At 38.5% G+C, this 15,606-nt stretch overlaps 1 protein-coding gene across 1 annotated transcript; it reads right to left on the bottom strand.

Moving 5' to 3' along the window:
• Positions 1 to 41: 41 nt before the first annotated feature.
• Positions 42 to 14,278, bottom strand: LOC131769943 (polycystin-1-like protein 2). Its single transcript, XM_066170092.1, has 17 exons — positions 14,169 to 14,278; positions 12,660 to 12,801; positions 11,999 to 12,114; positions 11,699 to 11,757; positions 11,369 to 11,502; positions 10,176 to 10,863; positions 9,131 to 9,761; positions 8,241 to 8,405; positions 7,844 to 7,876; positions 7,618 to 7,743; positions 7,180 to 7,395; positions 6,591 to 6,879; positions 5,356 to 6,080; positions 4,918 to 5,148; positions 3,225 to 4,502; positions 2,219 to 2,393; positions 42 to 1,907 (listed from the first exon to the last, which is right to left on the bottom strand). The coding sequence occupies exons 1-17, from the start codon at positions 14,229 to 14,231 to the stop codon at positions 292 to 294; spliced, it is 6,687 nt and encodes a 2,228-aa protein (XP_066026189.1). The 5' UTR covers positions 14,232 to 14,278; the 3' UTR covers positions 42 to 291.
• Positions 14,279 to 15,606: the final 1,328 nt, after the last annotated feature.

Raw genomic sequence — 15,606 nt, 5'->3', positions numbered from 1 at the left:
CTCCAGCTTTTACATAATTTTTCTTTAACAATGAGTAGTTAAACAAAGCCCACGCAAATTAAAACACCCAAACAGAATGAAAGCAAATTAAAATGAGAGGTCTAAGTACATAAATTAACTTTGTCTCAAGCGCGGGAAAACGCAAGTATCACAGTCAGGATTATTCTCAGTCTTGCATCTGATTGGTTGAGGAGGAGACGCTAGTTTTCTCAACCAATGAAGATCGAGGTAAATCAAAACGCCAAAATTTCGGATTGTATCCGACATCCTATTGAAAACATGCTCCATTTATTAAACAAGATCCATGTCCGACGTGTTCGAAAAACTGCTTTCCATACCGTCACTCCAGTCGCCTTTCGATGAGCTTGCATCTTCTCTGTCGTCGTCTTCTTCATTTATGCTACTAGAACTCCATTCATTTTGTGTCAGAAAGAAATTTCCTCCTATTTGAAGTATAGTTTTCCTCATGTCTTTTAGCGAATTGTACTCATCCACTGAATCAATATCTATCATTTCCTCCAAAACCACCTCTTCGAATCTTACATTTTCGGATGACAAGCAAATGTACTCCTCAGCTTCTCGGTTAATTTGGGAGTCCCTTTTCAAAAAGCCAAAGACATCTGCTTTCCTTCTATTAAATCGCAGTTTTCTGAGCTTAGTTTCTTTTATTGAGTGTTTGGTGTCATGCCAAAGAATCTTGACTTTCTCCATGAAATAGTGCGCAGCAAACCGAGCTAATTCTACGTCAGGAAAACGCCCTTGTTTAAGAAGCCTTATCTCCCGGTAGGAACTGTGAAGGATACTCAAAAACATGTTCATTAATATCATTGCAATAGATAACGAATATGCAACGGTAAACAACTGGGCCATAATCTGGTTGGCTGCCTTGAGCTCATTTGTGTACATGTTATCACCCAGCAGCCTTTCTAAGAGCATCATGAGGGATCTTGCCAGGTTTGAGTAGGTAGACACATTGCTTCCGAATAGAAGAGTACCTAACTGTGTGTATGCAAGGATTGTAGCCGTGAACACCATTGAGTACGAAAATAGATGTTTCAATGCTGATTTCACGGTATACGTGAAGTGACAGATATGATTGTTGAATTTTAGCAACCTCAAAAATTTGACGGTAACAATGAAGACGACAAGAGACAGCAGCCACGTTTCTACATCACACCACAATACAATGTAGTCCGAACTTGATGTGGCGAAAGGGTTCTTCTTAACACGCTTTAAAAAATTACTCGTATATTTGGCCTTGAAGAAAAAGGATGCCATTGCAGCTGCAGCAGCGATAACTTGCAAAGCATCTATCAAGTTCCAAAAATGTGTTACGTACCTCCATCCTTGATTAAATAGTTTTAAAATCTCCATCAAAAGTAATCCAAGAAGGAAAACAATAAGTAGGAAGTAACAAGCTAAATAAATCGAACGAAATCCAGGATCCGCAGGGTAAAAAATCTTTAAGCTATCAATTCTGGTATTCATAATGGAGCTTCCTGTTGGGTACCTCTCAAGCAAGTACTTGGCTGCGCTGAAAAGTGTGCTTGAGGGCTCATAAACTGTGAATTCAACAAACACTGCGATTGTTCTAAGATCAATCCAATCGTTGTTTTCTAGGTCATCGATTACTCTTAAAGCTGATTCAGCATTATAGCCAAGATCAGCGACATAGCCTCCACCATCGTAACTGGCGTAGAACCCGTTAAAGGGGAGTGCCTCCAAGGCATTTGCTGTCCTATACCTCCAGGGCTTAGGACATAGCTCATCAAACGAAGCCTCGAATTCGCTGATGTTATAAATTGGTGTCCAGTCACGGAGATTGTATGTCGTCTTGTCTTCTGAATGAGAGCTGTAATGTGACAAGCATCGCTTCACTTTTATGTAATCATCCGTCAGACATGATTCTGCAAAGAACGAGTTCAAAAATCAACCTTTGTGTCCGAACATCTGCTTATAACAGAAATTCACTGAGTAGTTGAAGCTATTACTATTTTCCGAAATGACTATGCTCACCCTACAGATTTTGGAATCGCTAATATGAAATGCGCTTTTAAAGTCGCCCAACAATCAGTTGTGGAGAGGGTGCAACGCATAGTCCAAAATTTGCACCTATTCATGATTAATTCCAATTCTTCCCAACTACAAAGCACGTCTTAAGAAAGATAAAACGTGCTTCCTTAGAACCTGATAACCCTTTAGCGTCTTAAATTCTTACCTGATTTCACTCTAATCTGCCGGAGCCTGGGCATGCCAACTAGAAAAGGATATCCACTGCTGATGAAACCCTCCCCTAACTTAACCTGCTTCCCATTATACCATTTGGATAAGAAGAGGCCTGGCACTAGTTTTTCTCGAGTCCAGTTCCAAAATGCCGTGGTGTTCCTTATTCCCTAAAAAATTCAGAATGAGAGGGATATACCATCAGATAATTTCAAAATAAACTATAGCGTTGAAAATTTCCCACTATTCATCTTTGATCAAATTTCGTGGTAGCTGCGAGAAGCGAAGAGCTGTTAACAGCCAGGAGTACTGACTGGATGAATACTTACGTAGGGGGGGCTTATGAAACTCTATTATCCAAATACCATTGCTTTGGTAAAAATGGGAAGCTTAAGGAAGTCTCCATGGGAAGGATGCATCCTGTAAAATGGCGTTACCCTGTACAGTTTTCTTGCCAACGTTGACGAATAGAGACTTGTAATAATAAATTGATATGTAACGACTGTAGGTTGATTATTGATTGTCGTGGGTAGTGAAGGTATTAACCCTTCAACCCCTAATAGTGATTAGCACCAACTAAAGAGGCTATTGATTTTTTAACAAATTCTCCTTGTCAGCACCTTAGGAAATGTGTAGAGCACAGTAAGGAGAGTTTGCATACTGATGTTAGGGTGTAAAGGGTTAAAGTGGCCCATCCAGCCGGAGTTTATCCCAGTTTCCATCACATGAGGCGCCCAATACTACCTTACTACTCTCGACTGTGCAATATGCTAATCTATCGCAAGGATGCCTCAAGCATTTGATCAGGCTTTCCCGATAATTCGTTGGTACTTGTTTATACTCCTGGGTGGAGAGAGGCATTGTGAGTTCCAAGAACACGACACTATAACCGGGCCAAGTTTCGACCCACAATTCTCGACCAGAAGTTCAACGCAATGAACAATAGGAAACCGTGACTCCCACAAAAACCCACTGGAACATGGATAGTAAAGAAATCTTACCTCGCCAGATTTATTGAATATATCCCCGACTGACCTTCTCAGGTGATATCTTGAAACGTCCCTATTTCCATAGCATACTACGAACAGTAATATAACAAAAATCAAAAAGAAGCTGATTTCCCGGACAGATCGAAACATCTTTCGAAGTTTTATCCAGAACTTTCGAGATGTTTCTAGCACGTCTTTTTCTGGCGGTAGAACCATAGTGTCTTCCTGGCACGGATTTTTTCGGTGTGGCAAGCCACGCACCGGATCATGTTTTAGGGGTTTTCTGATTATAATGGATAGTAATGAAGAAATAATTGCAATTTGAACGGGTTGCAAGATAAACACGTCTTGTAAAAAAGAAATGAGCACTGATGTGAGCCATTCATTTGAGATATTCGCTCCCCATTGCAGGCTGTACAACACAGTGAAGAACGCTGAAGACGGAATGGCGAGGCTGCAAAGAACCCATGCCACGTATATGAAAACGTGTGGGAGTCCTTTTGGTGAATTTTCCTCCTCGAGCTCTCTGTGATCCTTTAGTGTTGTCTTAGGTTTGACATTTCGAAAAACAGTTAGAATGAATACATTTACAGGTAGTGCGATTAATGCACTTTGGATTCCAATTTTCACCTGTGTCCAACTCATGGTTAACGGTCCAATTTGAAAAGTGTCGCGAGGCTTCTGACCAAAGTTATAAAACATAGCATTTGTGACCATGGCTAAGAAGACCACAGACATGCAACATGATAACCGTTGCGTCCGCGTGAAGGGGCTCTGAGGTGGTTTTGCGAAGACAGAAATCCATAAGTGTCCATCAGCTAGTTGCTTTGAAGCTCTGAAGTAGAAAAGGTTTTTAAACGAAGATATTTCCTTCTTGTTTGAAGTTTTGAGTTCTACTTCGATCTCTCCCTTACCTTTTTCGACTGCCAGCCATCTTTTTGTGAGGAAATACCATTTTTCCTCCGTTTCCAATTCCGTTATAACTAGATCTTGTAAGAACCACCCAGGACTCTCGCCGCTATTGTCGTGCCACACTTTTACTTTGTAAAGCGACCCCAGTCTTCTTGGCAAAGATACTGTAAATGTATTAATACTTCCACGAGAGAAAAACGATTTCTGGAAAGATGAGTCGTTAAGGACGATCATATCACTGTAGGAGTCCTCGCCGTAAATTATCATTCCAACACTGGCTGTGGTTCCATTGCCTATCCACATTCCTGTCTGAATGGATATGTGGTAGTGATGTGGTCCTTCCTCGTCGCCAACCGGAAGATAAACATTTGGTATTATCTAGTAGCGACAAATTAAAAAATAATTCTCTCTCTGGCACAGCTGCAATTTCTACTTTTTCTTGTTATTTAGAATAAAAAGGCGCGTAAGCACTGATATAACTATGAGTTCTCTCCCACTGAAAAGAAAAGAACGTTATATTCTCTTAATAATCTAGTTTAGTACTCGAGATTAAAAATGGAGTTCCTTTATCTCGTGGCTAGCCTGACCGACCAGCTCTGATTAATTGAAAACGCTCCAAGTGTAGTTGTTTACTTACCTCTTGCACCGAAAATGTCATTGGGTGGCAGAAACCAGGCCCCTAAGCTCAAGTTTATGCTGTACTGGAGATCTTTTTCAAATTACATTTATTCAGATGTCTAGTCTCTTTATCCTTCCTGAATAAAAAGTGTATAGCAACATTTTATTTCCTGACCTTTTGTGTATCTTGTCTGTCTGCCCGGCGGGTGAAGACGAGGCCAATAAAATATATCAAGAGCATGCTGCATACCGTTACCAAGACGACGAAGTTCTTCCTGAGATCTCTGAACTCACCAAAGACCTTGTGAAACTCAATTCTATTTGGTTCCACGAAGAACGCTCCGCCAAAAGAAGATAGGTGGTTACATTGGCAGTAGATATTCCCTGAAACTACTTCTGGTGCAATCTAAAGGAGCAAACCAGATGAAAGAAACTTTTAAAACAATAAAATACCGTCATTGACAAATTTCTTGACTGGAGGAGTAGGGTGGGTTTGTTTGCGACCCACCACCACTTACGACGCCAGCAGACACAAGGTATGAAAGCCATTATAATCGAAGATGTACTTTACTTAAGTGTTTTTTATACTCATCATTTCAGCAGCAATCCCTACCTTACATCCCTCGTCGGTCCAACACTCCTTTCCTTCAGACCAATAGAAGCAACTCCCGACTGATACCACCAAGGTGTAATTTAAATCTGTAGAAGCATTGTATTCTGGCCTCAAAATGGTGGGTACAGGCGTGGGGGCTGGGGGCGGATCTTTCGTGCCAACACAAGATCGTTTCTTTCGTCTTCCTCCGTCTTTGCAATAGCTCCGGAGTCCGGTCTTGGGATCAACACTTCTTCTCGCTCTTTTGTGAAGAGGCATGTCTGTATGGCTATTGTTCTCGTAATAGTGTATCCCAATGTAGTGGATTCCAGTATGGCCAGTATCAGAAGCATTGAAAGAAAAGATATAGCTATCGTTGCCACATTTCGGTTCTCCGAGCTTGCATGGTATTGCAACTGAAAAGGTGTGCTTCGTTGGCGTGGGGTAATCATAAAAGCTCACATAGACACGTAGAGAGACAGGAAATAGGTTCTCTGGTTTCAGTTTTACATAAACTACATCGCGTTTGTGAGGAATGTTAACTTCATGGTACTGTATAAACTTAGAGTCGTTGATTTCAAAGCTTGGTTTGACAAAATAATGCACTGTCTTGCTCAGGACATCACCTTTAGATCCATTGTTGGTGTTCTGCGGTATATACAGCTGCACTGGCTTCTTTAAATTGGAGAAAGACAAATTTTTCTTTTTTTCAGGCTGAAGGACAACGTCAATAACCCATGATTTGACTACAAGAGAGAAAAAAAGAGTGTACCATCTATTCAAAATGGTCAGTCTCATTATGATATTGCTCTTAGGTTGTTTTCTTGTTGGTTAGCCGAAATATTTGTTTTTACGATTTTTACGTTGTGTTTTCATCTTAAAGCTCACGACTACGACTCCAGTCATATTATTGATTTTATGGCTACGCGTACGGTTTCTCAGAAACACCACTTAAAGCTAAGAAAATGTGAAGTAACATGTTACATGGACAGTTGCAGCGATAAATAATTTCGAATGACATGGAGAATGAAAATATTTGTCCAAACCACAGAATTTTGTCAAGCAGTTCTTAGTTCGATAGTATGATCGTAGGGAGAAAAGGAGTTACAGTAACTTTTTTGGATGCAATTCACAAGGAATGGCTTTTCACTGTGACCTCACGTAACAAATTGTAATTTATATGATTCTCGCCAAAGAGAAGTGAATTGTCCCCCACGTTGTTGGTACTTTCAACAGTAAATGAACCAACAACTTACCTCTTGCTGCACTAGTGTGCCAGGTGTAAGGATTTATCTTGAATAACACCACTTTGCAAGTGAGATCAGCCCCATTTACTCCTTGTGCGTTGAGTGTCTCTTTGTAATTCGGTAGTTTAAACTTAATCTTGTCGATTTCTACTATTGCGTTTGACTTATCCTGTACGAAGAGAACCATGGACAGAAAGCGACTGTTAACAACCACAGGTTCCACAGCAGATTTGGTAACCATGAGGAGATTTCGAAGTTTCCATGCAACTTTAAGAGCTTTCATGGCAATAGCTCTTCCCTGCAAATGAAAAATAAAGGAAAAGTGGAAATTTTTAATTTGTTAAAAGGTGGTTGGCTCGTGACGAAGCCTGAATGAGGTAAACCTCTGAGCTTACTGACCTACAGTGACCTGGCTTAGTTGAACCAAGCTTTGACGACACTCGTCATGCTTTGGGGTGTTCTTCTCATCTCAACGTAAAATGCCATGGTTTAGTAATGACCAATCCAGAGTGAACGGGTACCCCAGTGAGGAGTGTAAGTTAGTGAAGTAAAAAATCATATCGTAATTACACTGTCAATCTTGAGTATTCTGCAATACCTTAGTCTTGTCCACATTATACCAATGTTTTCCAATTGCGGAGCCAAGTCCATAGTTTCTGGCATCTTCAGAAGATATTCTTAAAATATTTCCCAACCCAAGTAATACTTTCGAACTGATCTCTGCCACCGTGCGTGCATCTGCATCTTCGCTTTTGTTCGCTAGTAACGAGGACAGAAAATTTGTCGCATTTTCCAGCAGTTCCAATGCCACTCCCTGAGTACAATATAAAATAGGCCAAATGCATTTACTTTTTGTTATCAATTCACCTAAAGATTGTCAACTTCTTCATTTTATCCATTCAAAGCCTAAAGCCTGTTTTATGACATTCTTTCCTCTCTAAACAGGGTATAGCTAAAGATATTAACTTGATAGCAAACAGGAAAAACAGTTGCCTAACAATTTGTACCGAGCGGTAAAATAAATACCTCATGTTACCTGTTCATCTTGAGATATCTCGTCTCTTTCGTCGGTTACCATGGCTACCACCGAAGTAACTTTTGTGAAAATGTCCATATCGATGATTCTAGCTCCTTTCAGTGCGTTTATGGTATTATCTTTCAGCTAGGCATAAGTAAAAAACTTAATTAGGTAATTCTTTTTAAAAAGGCAACCATGAGCTAATCGTGACTTCGCATGTGGCTTTTAATCTATATATTCTTACCTTCCGAGCTGTTTCCTCTGATATTGCACCTCGCTATTAGATAGAGCGAAAGAAAAAATTACTCCATGTTTCCCCGGAAATTGCATATTATATCTGATTAATTATTAAAGCTAGCTACAAATTTTCTGTATCATAGCAAGCTACAGCAATAATAATTTTCAGTTGAGTATCGATTGAAATGGCTTTTTTTTTCGCTCTAGTCAAAAAAACTGAAACAATCCTCCATAAATAATCTGTAAAACCAACTATGAGTTTGCTATCTCGTCCTTTTCCTCTTGTGTTTGATCGCAAGTATTTCCTTTTGAGATTTCACTTTTCCCTTGAGATGTTATTGTTTTTTGTAACTATTTGTAGCAAAAATTCGTACTGCTTTTGAGATGAACAAAAGGTAACTAACCTTTGAATCATTCGAGTGCCTCCTCTGTTCCACAATTGACAGCACCGAAATCGCCACCTCGCTGGCCTTCTTATACTCACTCGTGTTTGCCAAGTCTATGAATTTGTTCTTACTTCCGTTTGCAATCTTATGTAACGTTTCCATCACTGAGTCCTGGTCCCTTACCTACTCAGAATGAAAAAAAAAACTGCTGAAACATGTTTTAGAAGCGCTACAGCGGAAACAAGCGGTCACGCAATCTTAAATTTGAAAAACACAATTTAAGACTAAAAAAGTGGGTTTTAAATCATTTCTTTTGAGAAAAATCTCGAAGAGATTAACCTCTTTACCTTCCCAACGCTAAATTTTAATACATGATTTCAATTGCCAACTCATTAGAGTAGACTGCCTTCCTATTCTCATCGCCCCCTGAAATACATTTAATTTCCCGCAATTGTATTTTTTTTAAATTATCCAAGGTTCCAAACGATTATTCCTGGTCACCTCTGCCTTATGCAAGATATCTATGAAATCTGATTAAGGATAAATGATTATGTTCTGATCAGATTCCTTTTAGTGCCAACTCATTAGAGTAGACTGCCTTCCTATTCTCATCGCCCCCTGAAATACATTTAATTTCCCGCAATTGTATTTTTTTTAAATTATCCAAGGTTCCAAACGATTATTCCTGGTCACCTCTGCCTTATGCAAGATATCTATGAAATCTGATTAAGGATAAATGATTATGTTCTGATCAGATTCCTTTTAGTAAAAGTTGATCCGTCTAAAATTTGCCTCGCTCCCAGCTTGAGGCTTCTTAGCCCATTTCTTTTCTTGATCTTTATCCAAAGATCAAAATAATTTTTTTTTAATGAGGAAAAATTTAAAAATTGTAAAATTCACTGTCTTACCTTGACTCTAATTTTGCTGGTTCTTTTATCTCCAAGTTTATCCTTAACAATAATGCCCACCAGTAACTCGAAGTCCTTTGCTCTATCCCCCGCGGGAAGATGTGTAGACAACATGTTGTTTATTGCCTTTGGATAATTGATTACTATGCCAGCGCTCGTGTTGTAGTGATACTCGTACTTTAGGGGTTTATCCTCGTCATTCCATCCAACGCAAGTTATATTGAATAACGTTTCCACTGCGAAACCGTCATCAGGGGTGACAGAACAGCCACCTCCTTCATTTTTTTCATCAGGCAAGGAATTCACAACGAACTCTTTCTCGTAATCTTCGTGGATCAAATCATGTTTAATCTGTATTCCAATCGTAGCCTTGATCTTTATCCGAGGGTTTCTGGTTTCATCAGAAATATTCTTCATGGAAAATCCCTTCTCGGAAAAAGTTTTCAATTTTCTTGGAGATATACAGGTAAATGCTTGTAAATTTTTCCACCTACGGCTATGGTTCGTGGAATGAAAAATGTAGACATGCCATTTTATGTTCCTAATCAAATTGCATAGTTTTCCCTCACAAATGGGTTTGAGCTTCAACGGCTTGGATTGAATGACCTTTTCACCGCAATTGGTTATACATCTGCAATTAAAGATATTGTCACTATTAATATATAATCGTCATTAGATAATCGCTCAGCAGCAGAAATAAAAGTATAACTAAACGAAAAAGCAAGATCCCCTCGCCTGCCCTTTTCTCGAGTTTACGAGTGAAAACTTAAACGTTTCATCTCGGTAGGATCCAGTTGCCTCTGATAGCCCCAAGAAAGGTTGTAGCCATTAGTATCAGGAAGACATTTTGTATGGCATATTGAATTGGACTAGAAATGCACGGGTATCTAAGACAAGCCCATACTACGAGCTCGTTAGCGTTAGACTGGATCACATGTTGGCCCTTTTCTACTCTAACTTTTTCGTTTCTTATGCAATCTAATTTCCAAAGAAAAATTATGGCAGTCCGACTGACAAAAGATGTCGAAACGCATTTCTGTCTTACCTGAAAGTGAAGTTTACAGCTGGATGCACCTTAAGCACATGAGTTGCTTCTTTTTTCCTATTTCCCTTTGAAATCAGCACTTTAAAATAGTAGCTCTGCATTGACTTTAGTCTATTGACGTATACGACCAAGATTGATCCGTTTGAGGTCGTCTTTCCGTTACCGCAGCTCTCATTTAAAGACGTGTTATCCATCTTATAACTGCAAAACCAATTGAAACTAAGTACTCCATAAGCTAGGCTATCTGGATCATGTGACTGCGAAGCATTTAAGATTACTTCACCCGACACTCCTCTGCTAGCCTCCTGCTGGCCTTTTATCTCTGCTAAAAGTTCTGGCAGTTCCACCTTGAGGAGGTTAAAAGCTTCTATCCTTTTTCCACCAGGGTCATTGAGACGTGCTGAATATCTGATAATTATTGAATAGGGAGTATTGCAATATCCACAAATCTTGCGAGGGTTAAATACGAACCTCTCCTTAAGGCTAATTTTTTGAAATGTAAGATTTTGATTTTCGTCACAGACAAGTGACATTTCCCATAAGGAAGAACTTAATCGCATGGGCCTGGTGTCACAGCGAGAGATGACCGGGAGCAGTTTCGGGCGTGAGGTTGTGAAAACTTTCCTGGTTAAAGATTTCTTATTAACGACGTGAATTTCGACATCAGGGGAATAACAACTGGAATTTCCTGCAATTAAATCAAATGTTAATCTGTTATTTAATAGAAAGAATGAATATCCAAAATTAAGTTATTTTCTTTATGGCCCCTTTAGGACAGCTTCACCTACGATCTAGACAAGATTTGAGAGATCCAAGTTTGAGCCCTGACAAGAACTCTTTGACAGCTGTTTTTGGTGAGGACATTACTCACGCAGTGCCAATTTTCTATTCAGGAGTACGAGTCGTTATCATCTAAACTGTAAGAGAGTTCTTAAAAATTTCTGGGAAGGACATTTGCCTTAGAACAGCATCCTTAGGCTCTAGGATGGAAAAATAAAACCCACGGTAGGTTTATGCTGAATAAACTGGGACAAACGTTGGTGATGAGGGGCCATCGAGTTGAGGAAAATTCATTTGATGATTCACAACTCAAGCTGAGTGGTGCAGTAAATAAAATTTTGCAAGTTTCTTTGCTACCCATGGAGTTGCTAAAATATCTGCTCGACTGCAACTGAATACATTCTTTTACCCACCAGGATAGTAGATTTCGATGCGTTCTGAAGACACTTTTTTTTCCAGGGTCGTAGAAACGAAGGAGGAAGCTTCCTTGATACAATGTATCTCCAACTCAGCGGAAACCAATGGTTTAAACGACCGTGCACTCAACCTGTATAGTAAAACAACAACAAAAAAATACTTAAAAGTGTTAATTTTTTTTTCACATCTGCTTCGCTACCAAGTGGGAGAGAGTCTGTTTCCATCGAAAATCGAACGTCGATTTTTAGAATAACTAAAACATTAAAGGTTTCAAAGCTCATCTCAACCCCAGAGTATAGCATGACTAAAACACTTAGAGCACCCACCGAAAGCGTCGAAACGTCACACGCAGAAACCCTTGGGTCTGTTCTAAAAGACGTCTTATCTGCAAGAGAAATCATGGTACAAGATATGTGAGCGAGTTTAGGAAACATTTTTACATGAAAATGTAAAGGTTACAGTGAATGACATGTTAGCCCAACATTTGTACACCCCTTCCCTGGGAAACAGAAAGCATATGCGACAAATTAGGTACTCGTATATAAGGGGCAATGGATTAGTGATAGAGCTTTTAATTACAGATCAAAGCAGGATTCGTGATTAACTGTTAGATTGTTCGAATGTACCTCGTCTGTAGATTTAGCTGACCAGTGTTGATACAGTTCTCTTGAGTTATCCGAACATTCGAGATCATTGAATGCAAAAAGTTCAAATATTTTTAGCTTCGCCAAAAAGTAGTAACCTGTGGATGAACGGAACTTGTCATAAGTAATTCCCTCGAACTGCAATGTAGGTCTATATATATAAAGAACAACCTAACAAAATGATGAAAGGGCCTATTTCTATCATTAATCAATAGTTTGTGCTTTCTAGTTTTGTTTTGCTTCATTTCTTCACTAATAAGTTTGACTGTTTCATAAGGGAAATAAATTGACGGCCTTTAGGGAAACGTTTTTATCAAAAACAGCCATCCAAGAAAGACAGGATCTAATTTGTCTCCTTTGTCGCAAAATGTGCCAACATTTTGCACCGGAATTGGGAGGTGAACGAGAGGAGAGTTCTTAAACCTCTGGCCATCAATTACTCATTTTCTAAAGATGCTGGTACTAACAAATGTTTGAAGATTGACTGATGTTTCAAGCAAATTTCTTTCAAAAATTCATAAAAAGTTTACCTTAAATAATCTAATAAATTTTACAAATATAAAAAAACTGACAACTTCAAGGGCAGTTTTGCTAAAAAATCTCCAAGAAATGACTCAAATGAGTAAAATCTAACCAGACTTACCCGGAGCACAACCATAAATTTGCATTCGTAAGCCAATATTATTGTTCCATCCCAGCGGTATTACCATAACCAGGCCCGTAATAACCGGAAGTGGGACGTAGTTGTAACGTTGTGTGAAAATGTCGTTATTTCCGGTGAAATTCTAGAAGCATAACAATTTTACACATGAATGAGTAAAAGTTCTTCTATAAAATAGCTAACTTTTGCGTTATATGTTGCGCGCAAACAGATGGCGCTGCTATGACTAATAAAAATTCCGGTTGGATGTAAAAATCAGCTGCGAAAAAGCTGTGGTCGATTTATTATTAAGCCTCGAGCTAGGCAAATTAATTGCTATGCTCGTGGCTGGGAATAAAAATGTCAAAATAGATCATTTCTGTTTCTAACTTTTCTTTCATAATGGTGCTTGCTTCCAACTAGCCCAAAATATTTATTTCAGCTCAGACTGTTTCCTTTAATGGGTTCAAAAAACTGGAAATAATAACTCGTGGAAAAAAAAATGGAAATAATAACTCGTGTGGCAGCCCTTTAAAAGTCTTTTTTCCAAAGTTGAGGGTAACACCTCCTGCCGTGCTCAATAAAGCTCCCTTGTGAAGGAACCACACGACGTTATGTACTCTTGTGATCAAGTTTAATAAGTCCCTCTTTAAAAGCCTATTCTAATCTTCTCCATTTCTATAAGTACGTGTCCCCATCTGGTTTATTCTCGCCTCTACAGCGTGAATTAGAAAATTAGTTGAAGGTGTACATCATTTAAAGATTTCGGTCATATCACAGCTCCGATAGCTACGCACTTTATGATACAAAAAAAATTATGCAAGTTATTTCAAATGATTTTTTTTCGGCCCAGATCAAAGAAATAAGCTAAGAAAAAAACCTATCAAATATATATCCCCGATTCTGTAATAATATGTTTGTGGAGTAAATTGAATTCCTTTCCTTTCTCTGTTTTCATTTCCCGCATTCAAAGCCTTTAATTAAAAAACAATTTAAGAAATGTACATTGTAGGGTCGAAATACCGCTATGCCGGAGGGGTTTGAGTGCAAGATATTATATTCTCGATAAGGCAAATCAATATCTAAATATGGCCATAAATGCGTTAAAAGTTCAACTCCACAGATCTCGACAAGCCTCTATGGTGTTTTTTAACCTAAGCAGAAGTTTTTTACGAAGCGCACAACTTTATTAATAAAGAAAAAATTCACTGATAAACCCAAACATTTATCTCAAAATGAGTTAAGTAAAAGACATGACAGTTGAATTTAAATCGAAATGATTAGGACAGCAATGGAGTATTAACATATTCACTTTTTTACTCTTGATAAAGAGCCACGCACATTTAGACAGGAAAATATTTTTCTTTAAACGAACCACGCGATATTCATATAAGTGATATGTTTCTCTTGATTTCTACGTCAAAAGGGACGATGACACCATATGTCTATAAAAATTCAAATAAAAAAAAGAAACGGCGCCAAATAAACTGCAATAACCAAGTATCGTCGTACCTTCACTTCTCCACTCGTTTCTTTAAAACTCAAATACTCTTTTCCAGTGGAATACATCAGCATATAATCTGTGATCCATTCTTTCTCACTGGAGTCATTATATCCAAGCGTGGAAATACCTGTTACTATACTTTCATTCAGTAACTTGGCCAAGATCCATATCTCATTCCGGTGATGAGTGCCGTTTTGCGGTCTTCGTTTCTCAAGGGCACGCGACGTTCGAATGCCCTTGGTGTTCACCTCTTCGCCTGAAGCCGTCCGAACACTATCACCACCAAAAACCATGGAGATTTCCTTGATTTCCAACGGATATCTACAATTGGCTTGTAAAAAGAAGATGACCGGTAGGGGAGTCTTAAAATGACTTCCCTCATCAAAAATTACATGTTTTTGTTTTCGCTAGAAGCGCTTTTCAAGTCCTTGCATTTTAAATTACAACTTACCTGTCAAGTTTTCAATCCCGTGTGGCTCGCTTGAGGCTTTTCCAAACACAAAGGAAGCAAAGAAGTTGAAAAACAAAATTGATTTCATCTTAAAACAAAATTGGACTTTTAGGCCGAAGATTCGACCAAATCCAATAACATCTGAAAAAACTATTGTGAGATGGTTTCATATTTCCATAGAAAAAATTCTATTATCACGAATGATATTCAATTGGTGGAAATTTATCGCCGGTTGTCAAAAGGGACGTGGAGGGAGCATCTTCCTTATTGTTGTCTACAAAAAAAAAACACCATTTTAGACACAAAACAAAGAAAGAAACAAAACAAAATTATCCCAGTGACCGTTCTGGAATGACGTTTCGTTTGTGAGTTCTGCTCGCAGACATCTGCCGTACCAAACGGGACGCCGTAGACTCGGACTCTTTCTTCCTTTCGCTGAAATTTTATTTTCGTGAGCCCCTGTTGTTCGGTCATTTTCTGATACGTTTGATTTCAATCGAGAATTTTCTTTTATCTCTTTTAGCTTCGTTGCACAAGTTTGGTGTTATAGTCTTTCACTTGTGATAGACGACAGTTTGTCACTAAAAAGCTGCATGAATCCGAAACGCAGCAACACGACGACAAAATGAAAACACGGACACAAATTCTTTGACACCATCATAATAAAGAGTGGAATCGATCTGCTAAAACGAAGCCACCTTAAAACTATTAAACTATTGTTTTTATGCTAATTCAGGGCTCCTCTGGAAATTATTTTCAAAAAGACTGTATTTTTTATCTTTTTTTTATATATTTATTTATTTTTAGAATGAAAATGAGAGATATTAAAAAATGACGTCTCGTTGACGACGTGTCACCATTATTTGATGCGAACAATAAACGTATCTCAAAGATATACAGAAATAAATTTGTAAACACAGAAAATAAACATATCTTATGAGGCGTTTTGGTGTTTAGAATAGTTAAATATTTTTACCCGTTGTTGGTATTTTGAC

The sequence above is a fragment of the Pocillopora verrucosa genome, chromosome 7, assembly GCF_036669915.1.
Source record: "Pocillopora verrucosa isolate sample1 chromosome 7, ASM3666991v2, whole genome shotgun sequence".
Taxonomy (NCBI): domain Eukaryota; kingdom Metazoa; phylum Cnidaria; class Anthozoa; order Scleractinia; family Pocilloporidae; genus Pocillopora; species Pocillopora verrucosa.
This window is presented reverse-complemented; position numbering and strand designations above follow the sequence as displayed.

Bases quoted from the DNA above. Each gene is read 5' to 3' on its own strand.
- LOC131769943 (XM_066170092.1), bottom strand. From the start codon at position 14,231: ATGCTGATGTATTCCACTGGAAAAGAGTATTTGAGTTTTAAAGAAACG. The intron at 11,503-11,698 runs GTGGGTGCTCTA...TTTACTATACAG, and splicing joins GTGACGTTTCGACGCTTTCG to GTTGAGTGCACGGTCGTTTA. The intron at 7,396-7,617 runs GTAACATGAGGT...TATTGTACTCAG, and splicing joins AGATATCTCAAGATGAACAG to GGAGTGGCATTGGAACTGCT.